General features: G+C 43.2%; 1 protein-coding gene and 1 long non-coding RNA gene across 4 annotated transcripts in view; both read right to left on the bottom strand.

Annotated features, from left to right (window-relative positions):
• ACAT1 (acetyl-CoA acetyltransferase 1) overlaps positions 1-20,200 on the bottom strand; it is a 57,088-nt gene extending 36,888 nt beyond the window's left edge. Inside the window, exons 1-6 of one of the 2 annotated variants that reach the window (XM_033948838.1) lie at positions 20,120-20,200; positions 12,045-12,092; positions 6,821-6,938; positions 5,567-5,662; positions 2,970-3,070; positions 1,296-1,439 (exon numbers count right to left, since the gene is read on the bottom strand). In XM_033948838.1, the coding sequence (XP_033804729.1) occupies positions 1,296-1,439; positions 2,970-3,070; positions 5,567-5,630 (309 nt within the window). In that variant the 5' untranslated portion in view covers positions 5,631-5,662; positions 6,821-6,938; positions 12,045-12,092; positions 20,120-20,200. Of the gene's footprint in view, positions 1-1,295; positions 1,440-2,969; positions 3,071-5,566; positions 5,663-6,820; positions 6,939-12,044; positions 12,093-19,989 lie in introns of both variants that reach the window. The other variant, XM_033948837.1, reaches the window with a different exon arrangement.
• LOC117362455 lies at positions 14,941-19,959 on the bottom strand. 2 transcript variants are annotated; one of them, XR_004539891.1, is made up of 3 exons: positions 19,809-19,959; positions 18,537-18,639; positions 14,941-15,335 (listed from the first exon to the last, which is right to left on the bottom strand). It is a non-coding gene; the product is annotated as an uncharacterized LOC117362455 (long non-coding RNA). The 2 variants fall into 2 exon arrangements; XR_004539890.1 differs by lacking the exon at positions 14,941-15,335 and adding an exon at positions 16,498-17,908.
• Positions 20,201-25,175: the final 4,975 nt, after the last annotated feature.

Here is a 25,175-nt window from a genome sequence, read left to right as displayed (position 1 = left end):
ATGCGACCTCACCTTGAGTAATGTGTGCAATTTTGGTTACCGTAGCTCAAAAAAGTCATAGCAGAATTAGAAAGATTCAAAGAGCACCCAAAATGATTAAAGGTATGAAGAAAAGCTAAAGAGGTTAGGGCTCTGCAGCTTGGAAAAGAGACTGCTGAGGAAAGATATGATCGAGGTCTACAAAATCCCGAGTGGTATAGAACAGGTAAAAAAGTAAAATTTAATTTTTTACTCTTTCAAAAAGTACAAAGACTAAGGAGACACTGAAGTAATGGTAATACTTTTAAAACAAATACGAGTAAATATGTTTTTACTCAACAAGTAATTAAGCTTTGGAACTTGTTACCTCTAAGGCTGATTTAATTGCGGGCATATAAACATTAGGTGTGTTGATACCAAGTTATGCTAGTATTCAATGAAAGAACCTGGAAGCTCAGGTACATTTCAAAATAGATTCTTCTCACGTATTGGGGCACCTACAGAAGATGTCCACTTATAAAAATTACTCCCATGATGGCCAAAGCGGCCTTTTTTGTCATTTCCACTGTCTGTTCCTCCGGCCAAAGCATGGGGCATGTGACATCAAAGAGAATGAGAATTTGAACGTCATCGGCATAGATGAAAATTGTAAAGCCAAGAGACAAATCAAGAGATCAAGAGGAGCTAAGAAAATGTTGAAGAGGATAGAGTTTAGGGATGGAGCTAGCTCTCAACCTCAATGAACGCGTGGTATGATCTCTCTCAGTGAATTAGAGGCTAATCTGAGAACATTTGTTATCCCAGAACTGAAATTACACACACTGCTAGTTAAACATGTCTGCTTCAAAAACCAGTAAGATCAATTTACAATACCACATGGTAAAATCACCATAAATCAGACCTTCCTACATTGGACTAAATGATGTCTTGAGAGACTAATGCAACTTCAGACACAATGTTTAAAGAAAGTCAAACCCTGAAAGATCTAAAGGTATTCAGAAGGACCTGGAGGTACTCGCATCTCAGCTCTGTCTTTCACAGAATCATCTCTGTGACCTGGAGGCTCATAAGCAGCAGCTGAAAATCATAGCCCAGCAAAACACAGAAAAATGAACAAAGCATTCTGAGACTACGGAAAAGAAAGAAGATTTGTCCAATGGAGACTGCAGCAATATTAGAATTCTTGGAGCACAGAACGTGCAAAGGGTATGCTGGCATTTTCTGGTGTCTTGATTAGGTATTACTCCCTGCTGGGAATTTGTGCTGAGGAATACGATGCTAGGCAGTACTATCTGAAGACTTCTAGCATACTTTACCATGTGAATTTTGTTGTAGACATCAGTCAGCCCATCCTTTACAATCAAGTCTTCCAGTTTCACTCCTCCATATGGTGTTGCACCTCTGTTCATCACGTATGGGACATTTGACATGCTCTCCATGCCTCCAGCCACCATAACCTGCTACTCAAAATACAAATATGTCAAAAAAAGAAAGCCTCACATATATCTTAGAATGATAAAAAGAAAGAAAGAGTTAACGCTTGTTTTTATTTTCAGTTTTTCAAACTATATGTCAGTTTAAGGAAACATATCCTGCCTAATCAGAATAATTATCAGTAAACTATTTGCTGAACCCCTCTCTTGCCCACTTAAATAAAAAACGTTCCATGACCTTGCATGGCAAACATGTCTGGTTCACCACAATGTCTCTCCAGCACAGATATGATTTCAGAGGTAAGTGTGCCTGACCACAGTTCCAATATTTTGAAAGCTAACATTTCTTTTGACCTGGCAATTTACTTCTGCTCCTGCTTCCAGCTAAATGAAAACTAGAGCCTTCGTTCAATATCTGTAGATTTTATTCCCTATTTCCTCCCAGTGTATCTAGTCTGGATCATACACCAGAACTCTGCATGAACACTGAATCCAGCCACTAGGACTCACTCTTAAACGGTTCATAGACAACGGCACGAAAGACAAAAGCGCGTGCCAACAACTGAGCGCAGCGCGTGCCGCCGCGCCGCTCTAAATTACAGTTTTTAGGGGCTCCGATGGGGGGTTTTGTTGGGGAACCCCCCAGTTTACTTAATAGACATCGCGCCGGCGTTATGGGGGGTTTGGGGGGTTGTAACCCTCCACAAAAAGTTCAGTTTTCAGTAAAATGTGGGGGGTTACAACCCCCCACACCCCGGCGCAATGTACACGCCCCCCCGTCGGAGCCCTAAAAACAGTAATTTAGAGCGGCGCGGCGACGCATGCTGCGCTCAATTGACTGGGCGCGCCTTTGTCCCGGCGCGCTTTTGACCTGACACCCTCTTAAACAATGATCATATCTTCCTCCATCAGGTGGGCTCCAAAGCATCCCCAGCCCCATGTAACCTAGAGAGTGGAAGACCCAAATTAGAGAATGGCACGGGGACAATATTTGTCCTCACCCCATTTTATTCCTGTAAAACTCAAGACTCCACTGCACTAGTGCCATCATTTTTGATAAAAGACAAATCACTTACTTTTTGTGGGATGATATTTTGTACTGTTGTGGGAATGAACACAGAGACTGTTTCCGTGTCATTCTTTAACCCAAATCAACTGAACCTTCCATGTGACAGTCTGAAGCTGGATTTTATTTTTTATCTTATTTATTTAAAATTATTTATAGCCCTCCTATCTACTAGTCTAGGCGGGGACCAATGTAAACATACACAAACAGCAAAGGTTTTTAAAACACACACCAAAGAAATTTAGCCATTTCACTCTTCAGGGAAACCCAACTGAAAACAGTAGGTAATCTAGCCCTTATTTCAACTAAGTATGGCTCACATCCGTCCTCCATATCCAAATATTCTCTGCTGTTCTATTTCTCAGTGACAATGGCTATCTATCAGTCTAATAGCAACAATCACAACTTCAATTTTTAATACTAATTTAGTACTAGAACAAAATCAGAAATGATTAATTAAACATTTCAGAATATAGGTCCCCTTCTCTTACCTGATGACCACACATCAAGTTCTGAGCTGCCATCATGATAGATTTCATGCCTGAAGCACAAACTTTGTTGACAGTTGTCGTCGGTGTTGAGATAGGTAAACCTACACAATGAGAGGGAATTCACAATTCAAACCAAATTCTGCTCTGACATTTACAGACTTTTTAATGTTCAGTTCATTAGGAATCTCGTTTGCAAAGCACAAACTCTCATTCAGCAAAAGGGTTGCTTCAACATTCCTCTTAGGGCATTCATGCCATAAATGGAAAACCATCTGACATGAGAAAATATTGTCAACGAAGCAGAAAGGTGCCATCGGTCTGAGATCACAGGACAATATATTTTTAATGTCACTAGAAACTAGAGAATGACGAGGGGAAAAAAAAATTTGTCCCCGTGTGCCCAAACCCATCCCATCCGCGCAACAATCCGATAGTTATGAATTTATACTGAACTTATTTTATTAAGGTATAAAAAGAAACAATAGTCTGTACAATTGTCATTTTATAATACAGAACAAGGATCAACAAAACACCCGTCTCCCCTCTCCTCCCCCTCACAAATATCTTCTCCACTATTGAGAAAACTGAAGTCAAATTACTACAGAATGCTACATAGAAAAGTCAAACTAACAGTCCTCAGTTATGTCTAACACCAGCTTTAGCAGGATACATATTTCAAATCTGATATATTCTAATCACAAAATAGAAAATAAAATTTTTATTTGATATTTCTTCTTTCTCTATGCTCACCATCCATCTTCTCTCTCTGTGTATGTATTGCTCCCCATATTCAGTGTCTCCCTTCTCTATGTCTCCTACACGTCCCTTTCTAGTATTTTCCCTGTGCCCATCTCTCTGCCTTCATCATCTCTCCATTCTTTGAACCTCTCCCACTGTGTACAGTATCAATCCTCTATAGCCCCCCTGTTCAGCATCTTCCTTCTGCATTCTTATTTTCCCCCATGTCTAGCCATCTTCTCTGTGGCCATATACCACCCCCATGCAGCATTCCCCTTTTTGTCCCTGTTCCTATGCTCCCATCCATGCTCACCATCTCCCCTCTTTTTATATACCTCCCTGTGTCCAGCTTCTCCCCTGTCTTACTCTTTACACTAATGTGTCTCTCACACTCTCTCTTTCCTCCCTCCCTCCACTAAGTTCAATATTTCACTCACTCTTCCTTCATCCCCTTGGTTCAGTTTTTCTCCTTCCCTTTCCTTCTCTCTTCCTTGCTGCACCTTTCTCCCCTATAGCCCCCTTCCCATGGGTACAACACCTCTATCCCCTCTCTTCAGTGCCCAAGTGTGCATCTGTCACCTCTCCTTTCCCTCCAACTCCACTCTACTCACCACATGGGCCCAGCACCTGTTTTCCATCTCCCCCCAATCCCCAGACCAAATCCAGTAACTGTCTCCCTTCCCTTCAGCTCTAGCTGTTCCGCAGCCCAAACAAACCCCTCCCAAACCCCTGCCTCCTTCATGGGTGCAGCAGCAGCCCCCCTCACGAGTCCAGCAGCCCGCCTCCCTCCTTCCCTATTGCAGATCCAACAGCCCTTGCACCCTCCCTCCCTGAACGCCAGCAGCAAAAAAACCCCCAAAAACTGAAGTTACATCGGAAGGAGGGACTTGGTGACAAGAAGGTTCCCAGAGCAGCACTGCGTGCAGGAAGTTTCCAAATGTCTGTTAGGCCGCCCCAGGAGGTGCGAAGGGGCTGACTCACAAGAGTCACGGATTTGTTGTGTTTGTTTTTTTCTTTTTTTTACTGCTGGCATTCAGGGAGCCAAGAAGGGAGGGTGCGAGGGCTGTTGGATCCACGCGAGGAAAGGAGAGAGGGAGGGAGAGGGGGCTGCTGGACTCACAAGGGGTTCGGAGGCAATTCACGACAGATCCTTTACTGTGGGGATAAGGCCATTCACCACTCTACAGGGCCTTGTCCCCATACTCATGGCAACCAATCGATTTCTCCCCCTGTTCCTACAGGTTACCCGCGGCCATGTCATTCTCTACTAGAAACCCAACATGCTACTGATGTAAAATAGATTTTAATACAGGAACAAGCCTTACTGGATCAGACCAATGGTCCATCCAGCCCAGAGACTTGTTTTCATATTTATAAAGGGTCACTCTTAGGAGGAAGTTAATCAATGTGGGCTACTGTTATGAAGGGTCATCACAAATCATACTATTTTAGCACAAGGTCTCACCCTGAATAGTGAAGGGGAAGTAAGATGAATCACTGAAATGTGAAAAGGAGGTGAAAAGTCCATGGCAACAGAGGTAGAGGATCAGGGAAAGAACCAAGGAAAACTAGGAGGTAGCAGCTTAAGAGGAAAAGAAACAGGGATCAAAGGGGCCTTATTCCCTTGTTTTCCTAAGATCCACAAAAAGGCTGAGCTGTTCCAGAAACATTCAAACCAAGCTATATAATATCCTCTAATTACTGATTAATTTTGTAAACTTTTCATTCAAGCTACTCAAGGCAATGTTACAGCATACAACGAATTAAAGCAAACATGCAGCAGATCAGCATGAGCTCCCTTTTCTAGAAGTTTCTGAAATACCTGAAAATACAAAGCAGCATTCAGTATTAGTGAATACCTGCACCCAGTACTGCTTGTCTTGTTGGGGCTTGTCCTTGGCCTGCCTGGAGGACATTACCCATGTACACCTCTTTGACTTCATCCGCTGGTATACCTATAAATGACGAAATGAAGAAGTTAACAGTCCCAGTCCAATTGAATGTGCAGGGGGCACACAAAGGTCAGAGAAAATCAACTACACAGAATTCACTGCCAACTCCTTCCTAAAGAAGTTTCTTATTTAAGATGGATCAGTATAGAACCACGACTGGCATGCTCATCTGAAACTAAATCATAAAGAAGGCCACGAATTGCTCTTCAGGAACATGGTGCACTTGGGTCAACTGACTAAACTTTCTGGGTAGCTTTTCTTTTCTGTTTTGAGACTTGCTCACGTGGAGTGGAGGAGTAGCCTATTAGTTAGAGCAGCTGCCTCAGAACACTATGAGTTCAATTCCCACTGTATCTCCATGTGACGCTGGGCAAGTCACTTAACACTTCGTTGCTCCAGGTACAAAATAAGTACCTATCTAAAAAAATATGTAAACCGCTTTGATTGCAAACATATGGAAAAAGCAATATATCAAGTCCCATCACCTGGTTCCTTGACATAGGGAAGGGTAGGGGACCACACACCATCAGACAAAGTATGGAGGTAGTCTGGAGTTTGCAAGCAATAAACAGCTATTATTTATAATTTGAAAAAGAGAGATAGATGGGCCCGATATTCAATAGCTGGTCACCCAATATCCAATTTCAGCAATAACCCAGAAGTGTTATCCAGTGAGCAGCAATATGCAGACAAATTACTGGATTAACAAACTGGACAAAGTTAGTACAACCTATTTGTTGTCCTAAACATTATCTAATTAGTGATTCAGTTAGCAGTCTGAATACAACCACTAACTGGAAAACCTCCAGCTCCACCCAAGCTCTGCCCACAGACTGCCTTGGCAGTCAGAGGGGATGTTTCAGGAGCATTCTCATTAATGGCATGCAAGCGGGAATATTCAGTGGCCTTTCCAAATAAGCAGTACCTGCTAACCGTATAAGTGCTTTTCAGTATCAGTTCCAGTGATTCTGAAGCTGGTCCTGGAGTTCTGTCTTGCTAGTCTGTTTTTTAGGAAAACCACAATGAATATGCATGCGGTAAATTTTCTTGCAATAAAATTAGTGCATGCAAATCTTGTGAATATCCTGAAAGCAAGACTGAGAAGGTACTCCAGGACCAGCCTGAAAAAAAACCTAGTAAATGAAGTAAAATCACAGGTACCTGCTTGTTCAATTGCTCCTTTAATAGTGACCGAAGCAAGTTTAGTGGCTGGCAAAGATGACAGACTTCCTTGGAATGATCCTATGGGTGTCCTCACTGCACTCACAATCACCACATCCTGCAAAAAAGGACATATGTGAAGATTTCTGTAACAACATACATCGGGTCCAAACTCTAAAACTGGTCTTTTCCCCACCCCGGGAAGAATACTCTAGCACTAAAACCATATCAGCAATCTTAGTGTATATTTACAGTAGAATCTCAGCTAACTGGAACCAACCAACAATTTATTATTTCTATAGCACTATCAGTCATATGCAGTGCTGTACATAAAAACACACAAGAAGCCAGCACCCCCCTCATGTAGCAGAAACCCCCCTCACAATTCCATCCCACAGGTACAGTGGTAAACCCCCCAAAAGGTCAGTATCTCCTCCCCAGCTCCCCTTGCGCCTGTTTTACCTGAAGGAGCCAACTACACCACTATGAAGAATCTTCAGAGGTGTGCTCCAAGGCCTTCTGCCAAGTCCCTCCTTGATGTAATTTCTGACTTCACAAAACAGCATAATTTTTTTTTCTTGAAGGAACAAGGCTTTTTACCACTATAGAAGGGGCAGTAAATCGGCAACAATTTTTCCTGTTCCCTTGTCGTTCTACACCTCTCAGGATTTTAGACTTCAATTTCTGTTTTGTTTATGTTTGTCCTACCTTGATGTTGATTTACCTGATTTATTTTAACCTTATGTAAAACCGCCTTGAATTTTGATAAGGTGAGAGAAAACTAATTTTAATAAACTTGAAACATGTCTCCCCTCGGCCCTCTCTTTTCCAAGTTGAAGAGCCTGAACCTCTTTAGTGTTTCCTCATAGGAAAGGAGTTCCATCCCCATTATCATCTTGTTCACACTTTGATCCTTTTCTAATTCCACTATATCTTTTTTGAGATACGGTGACCAGAATTGAAAGCAATACTAAAAGTGTGGTCGCACCAAGGAGTGATAAAGGTATTATAACATTCTTAGTCTTATTTTATCATTCATAGAAACATAGAAACATAGAAATAGACGGCAGATAAGGGCCCACGGCCCATCTAGTCTGCCCACCTTAATGTCCCTCCCCTACCTTTGCCCTGTAAATAGATCCCATGTGCCGATCCCATTTGGCCTTAAAATCAGGCACGCTGCTGGCCTCAATCACCTGTAGTGGAAGACTATTCCAGCGATCAACCACTCTTTCAGTGAAAAAGAATTTCCTGGTGTCACCTCGTAGTTTCCCGCCCCTGATTTTCAACGGATGCCCTCTTGTTGTCGTGGGACCCTTGAAAAAGAAGATATCTTCCTCCGCCTCGATGCGGTTTCTAATATTCAGTTTCTAATAATTCCTAACATCTTATTTTCCTTTTTGACTGCTGCTGCACATTGGGCAGAAGGTTTCAGTGTATTATCTATGATGATAACTAGATCTTTTTTCTTGGGCGCTGACCCCTAGGTTAGATGTCTCAAAATTTTTTAAATCTTTACAGGATGTCATAAGAAGGCAACATTAATGATTGTTCTTCAAATCTGAAGAACAGAAGTTGAATATTATGAAAGCTTTTTTCCTAAAAATAATTCCCTATTTTGTGGTCAGATAGATAGAGTCCTTCCAGATATCTCGTCTAGACCAACCCAGTTAAAGGGGAAAGCTAAAGGGCTCCTTTTACTGAGGTGCGCTAGCGGTTTTAGCGCGCGCTACAATGCTTCATGCACTAAACGCTAATGCCTCCATAGAGCTTGCATTAGTATTTCTTGTTTAGCGCGTGGTTTGCGCACGCACTAAAAACGCTAGCGCACCTTAGTAAAAGGAGCCCAAAGTGTTGGCTACTGGAGCTACTTTTTATTTAAAATTTCAGTGTAAATGTCTAGGAGTACAATAATAATCATTATGTTTTTTGGGACCCTTTAAAGTTGGAGAACTTCCTAAAGGGTAAGCTGGTCAGGGAGTCTCCACCTACAACTGATACCATTTCTTCTTGCTCCCTATCGAACACAGAATCACTTATAAAATTATTTACTTACATTCAAAACTAGAACTTGTAACCAACCGGAATTCATAAACAGACTTCTTATACCCTATACCCCCCCACAGGTCGCTCCGCTCTGCTACACAATATCAATACCATGCGCTTAAACAACTTTTCGGTCACTGCACCCTCCCTCTGGAACTCCATACCCAATCACATAAGAGGGGAAAAACTTAAACCAGTTTAAATCCAAATTAAAAACCTCCTTATTTCAAAGACGCCTTCCAGTAGCCCCTACTCTTTTAAAGATGTTGTTTAATAGCAACTGCCCTTCTAAGGACAATTTGAGTTCCTTTCTTTTAGCCTGTTCTCTCCTTCAGTGTTTCTTTCCTTTAAACTTTGTAGTTCGACCCCTTTTTTCCTTTTGTATAAGTCTGTCTGTTTAGTTAATTGTCCTCCCAAATATGTTTGTTAACTTGAATGTTTTTTATTGATTAATGTACACCACCTAGAAGCCTATTAGGTGGTATAACAAATTTTTAAATAAACTTGAAACTTGATGAGATGTATATAGAAGGGTTTTTGTTTTTTTTAATTAATAGAGCCTGCACTTAAGTGATTTGCTCTGTAATGCGATTAAGCTTTTCCTTATGCCTTAAGATTGAAGATTTTCTCTAAATGCGAGCTTGAAGAAATGTTATTTTTTGGTATGATCTGAATTTGGATTGGTTACCTCTTTTTCCTGTCTCTTATGGTTTATATTTTAAGAATTAAAATTATTCATAAAACACCAATTAAAAAGACGACTTTGTTGAATGATTACTACTTAAGAACATAAGAATAACCAATGGTCCATCTAGCCCAGCATTTTGTTTCCAACAGTGTCATAAGTACCTAGCAAAATCTTAGAGTAGCTACTGATCCAGGGATAAGTAGTGACTTTCCCCATGTCTCTATCTTAATAGTAGATAAGGGACTTTACCAAACTTCTTTTTTAAAGCCAATTCTCCTCCACATTCTCCTCCAACAAGTTCTAGGCTTATTTATTCACTGAGTGAAAAATATTTTCTATTTATTTTTAAAGTATTACTATGTAACTTCATGGAGTATTCCCTAATCTTGGTACTTTTTCAAAGAGTAAACAATTGATTTGCTTTTGCCCATTCTAGATTTTGTAGATCATACCCCCCCCCCCCCTCAGCTGCCCCTTCTCCAAGCTGAAGAGCCCTAACCTCATATTAGAGGAGTTCAACCCCCTTTAATCATTTTGGTCAGCCTTCTTTGAACCTTTTCTAACTCCACAGTGTTTTTTTTACCTACGGCGACCAGGTTGCACCATGGAGAAATACAGAGGCATTATATTCCGAGAGCAAGACCCTTAAAGTCCCTAATGCCCCTTCCTTCAATCCTCCTCCTCCCTCCTACCGAAACTCCTCCCCCCGTCTCCCTCCTCTCCCCCTTCTTCCTCCTTGTAGTTCATAATTCTATGATCAATTTGGAATTAACCACTTGTAACTACTTTCTCCTTGCTATTCGCAACTCTATGATCAATTTGGTATGTACCCATTTGTAACTTCTTTCTCCTTGCAACTCTATGATCAATTTGGTATGTACCCATTTGTAACTTCTTTCTCCTTGCTGTTCGTAACTCTATGATCAATTTGGCATGTAACCTCTTGTAATTTGTTCTAACCAATGTGAACCACCTAGAACTCTTCTGGGTATGGCGGTATACAAAAATAAAGTTATTATTATTATAAATATCTTTTGTCTAATTTTCTATGCCTTTCCTAATAATTCCCACTTTGCCAGGCCTGCAAATTTTTTTATATGCTATTAATCAGTGAACAGAGCACCATAAAACTATTTAAACTGGGAGCTCTGAGAATTTAAGTGTGCTCATAGCACAGGGCCTGAACAGAAAGATCATGCATGGCCAGAATCCAGTGTACATATTAAAAGGTTGCAGAGAAATTTCAAAGTGAAAATGAAGAGATGGTATCGCCCGACAAAATGTTTCTTGCTTAACTGCACATTAAGAAAGCTATTCTATAACTTGGTGCCACAATTTAGGCACCTAGATGCAAAACACTGAGCACTATTGCTATAATGGCATCGTGGTGCCATAATTCCATTATAGAATACTAGCATAAATTGGCAGCAATGCAACTTCAGTTAGGTGTATCCACTTATACCAGGTCAATAACAGGTGAATATAAATGCACTTAAACATGGCACTTTAGAGCATAACTGCAATATTCTGTAAGTTACATGCATAAATGTTGGTCCCACCTATGCTCCTCCCTTACAAACATTTATACACTAAACAAGTTGCATCTATCATTTATAGAATAGCACTGAAGCCCTAATTCTATAAAGTCCACCTAAAGCTAGGCGCCAATACTGGCGCTTAATTGAGCAATAGGCTTAATCAGTGCCAATACTGGCACTCAACACTTCAAACAACTGGCATTAATTGGACTTAATTGAAAGTTAGCCACCTAGCTTATAAAACTCGATTCTATAAGCAGGTGCCTAGCCCAAAGCACCTACACTAAAAGTGGATGTGGTTAGGGGCAGATCATGGGAATGTTTTTGAGTTAGGCGACTCTTTGTGCATGAAGTGCTATTAAGCTTCAATATCGGCACCTAAATTTAGACAAAGAAACCCCTGGCATAACCGAATGCTGCCTCAGCATGCTTAAACAACGCTAAGTGTGATTCTATAATAGGTACCTAAGTTTTTTAGAATTGGTGCAAATATCAGTGCCTAATTTCAGACGGACTTCATAGAATCAGGGCCCGAGTGCTCAGCTAGCACTATAAAGCCTTACACTAAGCAAAAAAACTGCTATCAAAACAGCTGCAGAAAACCTTTTGCGGGGTTGTTTTAAAATCAAAAACCTAGGTTAAAAGATAGGTGTCAGTTGGCTAAATACTAGTACCTGCTCAGGGGCAGGTGTAAACTATGCATGTACGATATGGGCATAGATCACAACTCCATCCATGCTCAACCCAAATTCTGCCTCTGAACACATTCTGTTAACAATGACCTAATATTACAAGAGCTCATTTGTGCATGAACCAACATTTTATGCATGAAAATGGTTTATGAAATTACCCTCAATACTATAAAAATGGAAGAAAATATTGGTGTTTTTTCACGCCAAAGAAATGTGGTTAAGTCGCAACTATTACGCGATCAACACATCTTTTCACTTACATTCAGAGTACGCTGTACAGCATATCCTCTGCGTGCACATTTCAAGGCCTGTAAAGAAGAGCAGCTTTTAAGTCAGGATTCAGACATACTTTCAACACATACAGGACATGGGAGAAGGAGAAGCTAAAGAATAAAGAGCTTTTAAGTCAGTGGTTCTTAAAAACCTAGCTAGATGGGGGTCCCTTAGGACACGTTTTAAGATATCCCTAATGAATATGCATGAGGCAGATCTACCTGCCTGTCACCTCTCTTATAAGCAAATCTACCTCATATATAATCATTAGGGATATCTTGAAAACCCAACCAGCTAAGGGTCCCCCAGGATAGGTTTAAGAACCACTATTATAAGAAATAAGGTTACATAGCTTTCATCAAGCCTAATTTGTATATTTGATAGATGGGCACACCCACTTCCAGTTCCATCAGCTGCCCAAACTCCTCCCAACCCCTTTGATGACATCACCAGATTCTGATGCTGTGGCTCCATTTATATAAACTGGCTCCTTTTGGTGACATCACAGAACATGACACAACTCTGCTCAACTCATGTATGGCTACTTATTTAAAATAAAAGTTCTTTTCTCAAATGTGGACTATTCTTACTCACGAAGAGATTATCTTCTTATGGTTGTATACTTCAGGTTATGGAGTAGTGTACCAAATTCAAAGTTTTAATCATAAGGTATTATTCATGCTCCTATAACATCATAGGATGCCAACCACATCCTTATTTTTCCTTGTAAAATACCTAAACTTTATTCAAATATTAATAAATTTGGTACACTGCTCCAGAACCCGAGGTATACAACCACAAGATAATCAGGCTATTTTTTAAATACTCAACTGTTTAAATCAAGGTAGAAAACAGACCTAGAAAAACCATCAGAAGCAATCTTGATCTGTACAAAGTCAAATATTTGAATAGCATTTACCTTGCTCCTATTATGCAAGCTATACATTTGGTTAATGAAAAATCCACCAGTTCTTGGGACTTTGGCTCACTAGAAATAGCTGCATTTTTTCAGCATAATTTTTGCAATGAGTAGGATAAAACAGAGCTGTGTAATTTAATATGGTACATAAAAACACCACTGAAATTACCATCTTTAGCAGCAATTCAAAATTAACTCCCTCCTTTACAAACACATAGGCCCTGATTCTCTAAAGTGCATCCCGATTTTAGGCGTCCTACAGCTGTCTAATCAGCCAATCGGGATGCACGTTTTTAAAAAAAAAAATGCTCCCCAGGCAAGCCTGAAGGCACCTCTGGGAGCCTAGGGAGACCCGCAAGATGCCTAAGCTCGTCTAAGGGCCTTAGGCGGGCCTTAGGCTGAACCTAGGCGGCCCTACGCGTCTCCCTAGTAGAGGAGAAGCTTAAAATGTAGGCCAGCAAAATGCTGGCCTATATTGTAAGTAGACGCAGCCGCTATACTTATCACGGCAAGGGATCTCTCTGCCGCTATAAGTATAGTGGGCCGCGGCCCCCTGACCAGGAGGGTGCCCAAACCCTCTGCCCGGAGACGCCCCCCCCCCCCGACACTACCGACTGCACCCCCCGACATTACCGATCCCCCCTCCCCCTCCGACAATATCGATAGCTGGCAGGAGGGTGCCCAATCCCTCCTGCCCGAAGACGCACCCCCCCCCGGCGCTAACCCCCCCCAAACTTCCACTCCACCAAACCTGTTCTTAGAAGGGTCTTGCACGTCTTGAGCCGGCAGGCACGCCTGGTCGAAATGAAGCGGGCCCGCCCCTTCCCGGCCCATCCCGAAGACGCACCCCCCCCCCCCGACACTACCGATCGCCCCCCCCGACACTACCGGTCGCTGGCAGGAGGGTGCCCAATCCCTCCTGCCCGAAGACGCACCCCCCCCCCCGGCGCTAACAACCCCCACTCCACCAAACCTGTTCTTACAGATGGGTCTTGCACGTCGAGCAAGCAGGCACGCCTCGTCGAAATGAGGCGGGCCCGCCCCTTCCCGGCCCATCCCGCCGAAGCCTAAGGCCTGATTGGCCCAGGCTCTAGAAGCCTGGACCAATCAGGCCTTAGGCATAGCGGGTCCGCCCATCCCCACTAAGTCTAAGGTCTGATTGGCCAATCAGGCCTTAGATTAAGTGGGGATGGGCGGACCCGCTATGCCTAAGGCCTGATTGGTCCAGGCTTCTAGAGCCTGGGCCAATCAGGCCTTAGGCTTCGGCGGGATGGGCCGGGAAGGGGCGGGCCCGCCTCATTTCGACGAGGCGTGCCTGCTTGCTCGACGTGCAAGACCCATCTGTAAGAACAGGTTTGGTGGAGTGGGGGTTGTTAGCGCCGGGGGGGGGGTGCGTCTTCGGGCAGGAGGGATTGGGCACCCTCCTGCCAGCGACCGATATTGTCGGGGGGGGGCGATCGGTAGTGTCGGGGGGGGGGTGCGTCTTCGGGCAGGAGGGTTTGGGCACCCTCCTGCCAGTGATCGGTCAGGGGGCCACGGCCCGCTATACTTATAGCGGCAGAGAGATCCCTTGCCGCGATAAGTGTAGCGGGCCGTGTCTAATCTAACCCGATTCTCTAACCCGCGTCTGTAACATGGACGCCGGTTACAGAATCGGGGTTTAGTTTAGGCCGATTTTGAATAGGACGCCTCTCCCGGGCGTCCTATTCAGAATCAGGGCCTAGGTGTCTTGCGGGCCTCGCCTTCAATATAGGCGGCCTGCCTGGGGAGCATTTTTTAAAATAACGTGCATCCTGATTGGCTGATTAGACAGCTGTAGGACGCCTACACCTGCCTAAAATCGGGACGCACTTTTAGAGAATCAGGCCCATAGTGTGGATTTTAGCGCTGGCAGCGGTAGCAACTGCTCTGCCGCTCATAGGAATTCTATGAGCATTGGAGCAGCGACCACCACTGCTGATGCTAAAACCCACGCTACGCGTTAGTATAGGAAGGGGTAAAGCAACCCCAAGAAAAAGACCTCAGGGAATATACCGGTGTTCTTCAATGCAAGGCCCAGGGGCCAATGGATACTCCCCCTTGCAAGGTATAGGATTGATAAAGTAAAAACTTCTTACAAGCAGACTATTTTTAAATACTCAACTGTTTAAATCAAGGTAGAAAACAGACCTACAAAAAAACATCAGAAGCAATCTTGATCTGTATAAAGTCAAATATTTGAATAGCATTTACCTTGCTCCTATTATGCAAGCTATACATTTGGTTAATGAAAAATCCATCAGTTCTTGGGACTTTGGCTCACTAGAAATAGCTGCATTTTTTTCAGCATAATTTTTGCAATGAGTAGGATAAAGCAGAGCTGTGTAATAGAATATGGTAGATAAAAACACCACTCAAATTACCATTAAAATCTTTAGCAGCAATTCAAAATTAACCCTCTCCTTTACTAACACATAGTGTAGGTTTTAGCGCTGGCAACAACTGCTCCGCTGCTCATAGGAATTCTATGAGCATTGGAGCAGTGACCACCGCTGCTGGCGCTAAAACCCACAATACGCGTTAGTATAGGAAGGGGGAAAGCAACCCCAAGAAAAAGACCTCAGGGAATATACCAGTGTTCTTCAATGTAAGGCCCAGGGGCTAATGGTTACACCCCCCCCCCAAAAAAAAAAAAAAAACAACCCAAAAACAAAACCTCTGGGGTGGCCCCCATTGTATTTCTAGCTTTTTTTTCTGCTATGCTGCCTCTCTACCCAGGCTCAGGACAGAAAGAGGGAAGGGAATTGAATATGATTTAGGGGAGAGAGAGACATAGGTTTGAAATACAAGGCAGTTTTCAACAGGCAAAAGAGAACACATTTGGAAATTATCTCAAACTTGAGGATACCCTGTAATGAGATTTGAAGATGGGCTGGTTGGGACAGAAACCATCGACACATACTAGTCAGCAGGGTCTTGGCCCCACAAGAGAAGATATTCGGTGGCTCTCCTTCAGCTCATTAGACTCCAAAGTGGCCCCTGCTTAAAAATGAATAAAGACCACTACAATATACAGTAAGTTCCCTGATACACCCAGAAAAAAAAAAAAGGAGTCAGCACTTCCAGTACGAAAAAAATTCACAAATTCTTACAAATAAAAATCTACAACACCCATTTTCAAAGAAAAAAATATCCACCTGCCCAAAAAGTTCAAATCGCAATTTTGGAACTGCAGAATTTGAACATCCTACACTGCCGTGCTTCCAAACAGCAAGGAGGCATGTTGTAGGTAGGACTAGGGAAGGCCCAAAATTAAGACATGCAACAGCAATAACTGAACAGGAAGAAACATCCAAGTCTAAAAAGAAAGACATTTTTATTTAGACCTGTTTCAGTCACAACTAGGGTACAAAAAGGTGTTCTGATTAAGGCAGGACATCCTCCTTAATCCCCCCCCCCTCCAGTGGTTACATCCCCCTCCCTCACCCCTTAAAGCAACACCACAAAGAGAGACTAGGCTCCCTGACATCAGGTATTATGGGCATTTTGAACACAGCAACAGTCAGGTTTAAAAGGCAACCTACTGGTCAATGCAATGGACTATAAACCAGGGAAGTAAGGTTCAAATCCTACTTCACTCATTTTTACCTTTAAATTTTAAGCCTTCAAGAACCAGAAACATATCTATTGTGCCTAAATATTAGACACCTGCAAATCTGAAAGCTATCAAGGTGGTGAACATTTAGGTACAGTAGGTATTTCCCCGACTCTGGAGGGCTCACAGTTTAAAACAGAGTTGCAGTGGAATAGAGAGCTGCACAGGAATGGGGATTCCCAAGGGGATAGAAAAAGCTATTGTGGGATTCCCACAGGACTGTAGTTAAAATCTTCTGTGCTCCAGAATGAGGCTTGGAATACACCAAAAGAAAGACAGTTGGAGCATCAGAAAGAGGCTGAAAGTGCCCAGAGAGCAGTTGGAACCTCACTGGTTGAATAATGAATACCATTATAAAAAAAACAACAACAACCAAACAACAACAACCCACACAGGAGGCAGTTGGGGTTGGGAGTCTGGAAAGAAACAGAGGGCTTGCAAGCAAGTAAATAATAGTATTGACTCCTGTAAGTACAAGTGAGGATGGAGGAGATTAATTGTAGGGATAGAATGAATTTAAGTGGGTATGGGTTACATGCCATTGGGGAAGGGCAGGCATGGGTGAAATTTATGTACCTGTGCAAATTCTCTATTATCAACCTGGATTAAAGTCCACTGCACTAACCACTAAACTGCCTCTCTGCTCTGCAGGGACATCTGTGTGGCCATTTTCATACAAATGCTGTTAGACACAGATGTCTGTTTCTGACGTTCACAATTTGGATGTTTTATTTTGCACACTCTCATGTATTTTGAACAGAAAACACCAATGATTTCCTGTTCAAAAATGGCTGCGAGATGGCCATCCCAATTCTGACTTGGCAGTTATAAAAATGCCCTTCCATGTATAACATTGAAAAATCTATTAGAAAGAGATTCACACTTATCTTGAAAAAGTAGATGTTATTCCACATTGAATCCCAGGTTATTTCAACTTAAATCTCAGTTTATTTACAAATGCAGTGTCCCATCGATCAGTCTCTTCAAGCAACTATCAAAAGTTATCAGATACCAACTTTATATATATTTATTAACGTTTATGAAAAATATTACAAGCATCCACTTGCATTCAGAAACTTAAGATATGGCATAAAGAAATCAAGAGAGACCATAACCATATACAAACGTTCTTAACACATAAAATCTCAATTGTCAGAAGAGCCCAAGTAGTATTTCATCCATTTTGGCTATTATCCAGCAGCTGAATCCTAGTCCTCCTCTTCTTCATATCCAGGTCAGTGCTGAAGACACAGGGATTTTTGCCAGCATGCCCAGATTTCTATACAGACCTATTAAACCTATGATTTAAGGTTTAATTAGCATTTAATATACCGCTCTTAATACAACATACAATAGAGCAGTAAAATATAAAATTATTCAAAACAGGCAAAAAAGGAACACCATAATTATAAAGGACAGGAATATTAGAAAGGGTAGATAAAATAAGATTTAAGTTTAAAAAATAAAAATTACAATAGCTTTAATGCCTTGGGTATTAAAATGTCAAAGCCTGCAGTGCAGAGTGTGTTACTGCTGACCCACTGCACACTTAAAAGTTTCAGTGAAGGTTGTGCAGCTCCAAATAATCTTGGGAAGTTACTGGCAGCATCGGCCTGCCTGCCAGATTTACAGCTTTCACTGCATGGCAGAAGTTTAACACAAGTAGTGCTGACCTGCTACTGTGAACTCCCATCCTGGGCAAGTGTCTAACCTTCCCAGAAAGGAAGAGAGAGGAATCAGAATTTGTCACTTACTGCCAGAACACCTTTTCACATTATTTTAAAGCTTGATACATGCAAATCATGAGAAAAGCCAGCCACCTGTCTCAGAGAGTAGCCAGTCTTGAGTCACAAGTACCCAGATCCCACACATTATTTATATATATTTAATATCTGTAAGTATAAGCTATGGCATGTCTAAATCTACCTGGCTAATAATTTATGAATGTCTTCTCCAGGAACTTGTACAAGCCTTTATTGAATCCTGCTATGTTCATCACCTTGACCAGTCCTCCAGAAAAATTCCATAGCTTAATTATGCATGGAATGAAAAAAATAAAACAACAACTTTATACAATTTGTTTTCAATTTGTTAGTTCTCTTGTTTTAATTCTAGGGTGGGCCAACAGTAGGTATACATTTTTTCGTTATTTCTTTTTAATTGTACAGGTGTCATGAACAACATTTGTGTGAAGTTTTTGTATCAGTTATATTGTTTCACTTTTAGTTATCATTCAGTACCGTATTATACCTATTCAAAACCTGTAAATTTAAAAATAAATAAATACTGTGGCCCACCCTGTATTGTGCAGTTTAAACTGCCTATTTAACCATTTCATTCTAGCAGCTCAGCCACCAGGAACTACATAATAAGGCTCCTCATCCATTTCCAAATAGTTTAAACTCTTCTTGTGACCTACAAGTGTGTTCGCTCTGAAGCCCCCCACCGATATCTCTCCTCTCCCTCTATGCTCCTCCCCCCCCCCGTGTTTTTAAATCTAATCTATGGTAAATAGTACATTTTCTCAGCACTATCATTAATCACCGAGTGCAAAAAGCAAGTGATAGGAGAACACCACTCATTATTGAATCGGCTTAAAAAAATACACTATTAAGAAAGAACCCATATACAATTTAGTTCAAATCAAGCGGAGAGGTTGTTTAAAAAAAAAAAAAAGCAGGATACTAGTTATCCCGGAACTTTTTAACTTACGTTCAACACAGTAAATTCCTTTCACTGCAATGTTTTGTTTTTTTTACACAACAGACAATAACCGCGCATTTTACGTCAACTCAAAGATAACACCGGGGAGGAGCACGATTTTTGACACGATTCATTATTGACTAGGCCTAGAACAAACAATGCGCGAAAGCCAGCTAGGATTCCCCTTGACCATCTAGCAGATGTTCCTAATATCTTCGCCAGCCGCATATCCCCCTCCCCCTTGGTAATACCGCACCATGGGTCCCTTTTACAAAGCCGCGGTGGCGATTCTCCCGCGGCAAATGCGCCCAAGCCCAGCCCCTCCCCTCCCCTCATGGCTTCGGCGAATTTGCCGCGGGGGAACCGCTACCGCGGCTTTGCAAAAGGGGCCCTATGTGTTTTTGAGGAAGCTCAAGGAGATGCCTCTGCCCCGGATCGTCGTCGGATACAACGTCTGAACACCCGAGCAGCAGCCACCGAGGCCAAGCTACTAACTCTGCACAGCATGCTGGCAAGCATCTGGAAACTCCGCTGCACCACTGGACAAGAGCTCAACCCTCTTCCACGCAACTGAACAAGCTCGGGACCTCCATAAACCGGGAGCCTGCCTTCCCCTTCCACAGACTTGAACAGACAAGTGGAAAAAAACTTCAACTACACACAAATTACAGCTTACCAACAGTTGCTGAGCTCGACCAGAGAGCGCCATGATACCAGCCCTTCACCTTCAGCGCAGTTTTACAGCGACCAACCAATCACAACCCCCGACCCGCTCCTCCTCGCACTCGCTGAACCCAGCACTTCACCTTCAGCACAGCTCACAGTGGCCTCCGTCGACCGACCAATCACAGCCCCCGACCCGCTCCTCCTCGCACTCCTACTGGTTGGAAGAAAGGGGTGGCGCCGCTGACGCTTCAGCTGCCCGTACCCGCTTCTTTAAGCACCATAAGCGTGGCGGGGCTACCTGGGACTCAGACGAAATGCTTTCAAGATTTTCAGTGAGCTACGCAGCATTAGCGTGCTTAGTCATCTAAAGCTTTCCTTTTTTTTTTTTAAAGCATAATATCGCAGAATTAAAGTCAAAAGCAGTTGGTGGCTCAGCTGTTTGTTTGGGGGACCATAAAATGGATGAGGAGGCAGAGCACGAGGCTGTAGTGTAAGCGACTGGTAGTTCACAAAGAAAGGGCAGCAGAATCGGTGCAGGTAATCTGTATAGGCTGCGTAGGCTTCTGGAATTAAAGCGGCTAGAAAAACTTCATACTTGTACAGCCAGTCTGCCTCTCTCCTCTCTTACACATCCCACTTACCCATCGGCAAAAATCTATGAAAACAATTTAACAGTATTTAACGAACCACAGGAGAAAATGTCTCGACAAACTCCAACTGCATTAAAGTTTTGATGTTACCTCAGTAAGGCCAACATCGTCCCTCCACTACAAAACACTAGAGTGGGAACCTTGCATAGAAACATGTTGGCAGATAAAGGGCTAATGGCCCACCAAATCTGCACATTAAAATGATACAGAGACAAAATTTGTCCCTTTCCCTAAAAGAATTCAGTTTCCCTGTCCTGTCCCCATCCCTGTAAGCTCTGCCTTAACTGCACAAGCCACATACATTTATGATTTTAAAGTGTTTGAGACTTGTGCAAATGAGGACAGAGCTTGCAGGAATGGGGCAGGGACAAGAAAAGAACTCCTGTCATTCTTTACTGCCCTTAAACAGTAAAAATTCTCTCTTCATCTCTCTTAAAGAGATCCCCCGCTTTCTTGAATTCAGATAGTGTCATTGTCTCCAACACCTTCTGGAAGACTGTTCCACACATCTACCACCCTTTCAGTAAAAAAGTATTTCCTTAGATTACTCCTGAGCCTATCACCTCTTAACTTCATCCTATGCCCTCTCATTCCAGAACATCCTTTCAAATGAAAGAGACTCAACTCATGTGCATTTATGCCACGTAAGTGTATTTATTTGTGGCAACTTTAAAAAAATACAATTGAGGATGAAAAACTAGTATGTCCAACAGGAATGTGGCGCAGTGGTTGGATCTACAGCCTCAGCACCCTGGGGTTGTGGGTTCAAACCCTACGCTACTCCTTGTGACCCTGGGCAAGTCACTCAGTCCTTCATAGCCCCAAGTATGTTAGATGTAATGTGAGCCCACTGGGACAGATAGGGAAAATGCTTGAGTACCTGATTGTAAAACTGCTTAGATAATCTGCATAAGCGGTATATAAAAACCTAATAAACTTGAAACTTGTTAGCAGATGATTAAACAAGGTAAACTAAATTTAAATACAGTAGAATCTTGGTTAGCCGGCACTCTCAACCAACCAGCAAAAAAGTCACCGGTGAAAAAAAAGACCCCCAAAGTACCAGTGGTACTGAGCCGCAAACCCCCCTCCCTCAAGCCCTGAAAAATTACAAACGGTGGCAGCCTTGAGCCATGAACCCCCACTTCCCAATCCAAAGCACCAACGCAACAGTGTCCTGAGCCACAAACCCACCCTCCCTCCAGGCCCCAAGCTCCAAAGCAGCTGAGAGAGAGGAACCCCTCTCCCTTCTGCCTGGCCCAAAGCACCAGCATGGCAGCAATCCTGAGCTGCAAAGCCCTCGTTCCTCCCTCAAGCCCTGAAGTGGCAGAAGCAGGTAGCAGAAATGAACTCCCTCGAACCACAACCGGTCAAACAGCAGGCAGCCTCAAAACAGGCTGCTTGTGGCCAGCCCCGGCAGGGCCTTTCCTCTGACACTTCACTTTTTTTTTTTTTTTTTTTTGCAATATCATGTTTATTGAGGCAGAGAGCAACTGGGTACAGTGCCAATAAGACAATCATGCAAAAATACACAACAGAATGACAGATCCCCCACTGCAGAAAAGAAACGAGTAACGAACTAGTGCAATTGCAGCCAGACAGGGGAAAACAGCAAAGGATCCAGGAACATAAAATGCCCAACAAAAGAAGCAGTAATGGACATGTCACTTATAATGCATCAGAGAAAAGGCCCTGCTAAGGTATCATTTTGCCAGCCTTGGTAGCAGGTGCATTGTCTTGCAAAAAGATAACTCCTTTCAGCAGCTTCCATCGCCTTTTTTTCCAGTGCTTCCTTAATTAGCACAGCGAGTTACAGTAGTATTCTGCTTTAACTGGCTCCTTAGAAGTTAGTCAGTCATTATAACACCTTCCTGATCCCAAAACAATATGGCCATGACCTTTCCTGCTGACATTTGAATTTCCTTGGCCTTGGAGAACTTGAGTGCCGCAATTGTATGGACTGTTGCTTAGTCTCAGGATTAGTGGTGAAACCATGTTTCATCAACAGTAACTACTAGTCATTCCAAAATGTTGGCACCAGCTAACTGAAATTGCTGCAAATCAACTTGGAAGTGTCTATTTGACATTGTTTCTCGTCAGCATTCAAACATCTGGGCACCCACTGGGCTGATAGCTCTGCATACCCAGCTGCTCTTGGATTAGACACCCAGCATGTTCCCTGGATATCTGTAATTTATCCCAGGACAAGCAGGCAGGTATTCTCACATATGGGTGACGTCATCGACGGAGCCCGGATGCGGACGCCTCACAAGCAGACTTGCTTGAAGAAACTCGAAGTTTTGAGTCGCCCGCACCGCGCATGCGCGAGTGCCTTCCCACCCAACGTGTCTCTTCAGTTCTCAGTTTTCCGCGGAGCCGAGAAGTCTGTCTTTGACTCTCTGCGTTAACTTCGTTACTTGTGCCTTCTCTGAACCGCGGTTTGTAATTTTTTTTCCTCACGAATCGCTGTTCTTATTTTCTTTATTTTATTTTCCATTAAAAAAAAAAATTAAAAAAAATTTCCTCTTCCGTCCGTTTTCCAGGACAGACCGCTTGGCCGCAGCCCAAGGGCTTCGATCTTGCGGCGGCTATTTTCACTTCTATGTCCCGGCCTGTCACAGGCTTCAATAAGTGTAGCAAGTGCCAACACGTGATCTCTCTTACAGACCCCACACCGTTGCTGCCTCAAGTGCCTTGGGCTGAAACATCATCCAAGGCCGTGCCTGCGCTGTGCTACGCTTCAGCCTCGAGCTTTCAATCATCATTGTATTTTGGTGGACAAGCTCTTTGAGATGGAATCTTCTACTGATCCCTCGACTTCAAAGGCGGCCTCAGCCTCGACTCCCACCGAGGTTCCTCCTGCTTCTACTGCTTCCACCTTGAGCCTCATCAGACCTTCGTCGTTTGCAGCAGCTCTTCGACAACATCTGCTGTATCTTCCCCTGTTTCCTCAGGTCAGATAGCTTAGCAGTCGGTTCCAGCAGTAGTGATTAAAGTGCCTAAGACTTCCAAGTCAAAGCACACTCACACTACCTCGAAGGAACCTCCAGCCTAGGCAGGTGGTCCGGTTTCAGACACGGATCCATCCTTGCCGGCTTCTTTCCAGACCATGTTGGAGAAGCAGTTCATTCAGTTCCTTACTAATATGGGACCGAAGCTTCTTCCTCTTATCCAGCCTGGGCATTCAGCAGTCTCCCGCGAGGTTGAGCCGCTTCCACTGCCTCAGGCTGACTTTCCACACTCTTTGCAGGGAGCAGAGTCTCTGCGAGTGTCTGGTCCGGCATCAGTGCACGTACAGCAAGGAGCAGATTCTTTGCAAGTGCCTCGGAAGGAATCCTCACACTCTATACAAGGAGCAGAGTCTTTAGGAGTGCTTCGAGGTTCCTCCACTAAGCCTCTGGAGCTTCGATCTACAGCCTCCAGTCCCATACATTCATTGATACCATTGGCTGCTTCCATCTCCGAGGCAAAGTCTCCTCGATCTTCGAGATCTGCTTCCAGGCACAGTTCTCATCGATGATCGAGGCCTTCTTTGAGGCATTCTTCCAGGCATAGTTCTTCTTCTAAAGAAAGACCTTCTTCCACTAAGCCTTGATCTACTACAACCTCGACTAGACCACCGACTCCTCGTTTGAGGTCTCCAATGCTGGACCTCGAGGATGTCCCAGTTTCGATTGCCTCGTCCAAGTCACCATATTCCTTCGATGCCTTTTTTCCTGCCGAAGCTTCATCTTCGACCCAGGCTGTCTCGACGTCCTCAAGTCCTTCTCGAGGCAAAGCATTGGCAGATCAGCTATCTTTCTCATCTTTTCTTCATCAGATGGCTGTGGACTTGGACCTTCAATTAAATACTAGCTCCAAATATTCTAAGGAGTATCTAGAAGTCATGCATCTTCCTCAACCTCCGGCAGAGTCTCTTAAGCTTCCACTTCATAAGTTTTTGAATCAGACTTTTGGTCGATGCATGGAAACACCTTTTTCCATACCAGCTGTTCCAGGAAAATTGGACTCTAGGTATAAAACTGTGCATCGCAAAGGATTTGACAACTCACAGTTATCTCATCAATCCCTGCTTGTCGAGTCCTCCTTAAAGAGGTCCCATCCTTCTAAGGTTTATGCCACCGTTCCTCCTGGAAGGGAAGGGAAAACTATGGACAAATTCAGATGTCGCATCTATCAAAATACCATGATGTCCTCTAAAGTCCTCAATTATAATTTTCAATTCATCACTTATTTTGAATTCCTTATTTCTCTATTGCCAAAGTTTTTGACTTATCTGGATATTCAAAAGCATTTTGAATTTCAAGAAATCCTGGCTTCTTTATCTCAACTCAGATTACATCTCCTGCAGTCATCTTACGATGCCTTCGAGTTGTCTGCCCGGGCAGCTGCTTGTTCTGTGGCTATGCGTCGTCTTGCTTGGCTTCGTACCATTGACATGGACCCTAATCTTCAAGACCGCTTGGCTAATATCCCTTGTGACGGCAATGACCTCTTCGATAAATCCATCGAGGCAGCCACCAAGAAATTGTCTGACCATGAGAAA

The sequence above is a fragment of the Geotrypetes seraphini genome, chromosome 6 (genome assembly GCF_902459505.1).
Source record: "Geotrypetes seraphini chromosome 6, aGeoSer1.1, whole genome shotgun sequence".
In the NCBI taxonomy this organism is placed as follows: Eukaryota; Metazoa; Chordata; class Amphibia; order Gymnophiona; family Dermophiidae; genus Geotrypetes; species Geotrypetes seraphini.
Note: the sequence above shows the minus strand (reverse complement) of the source record. Positions and strands in the feature narration are given on the sequence as shown.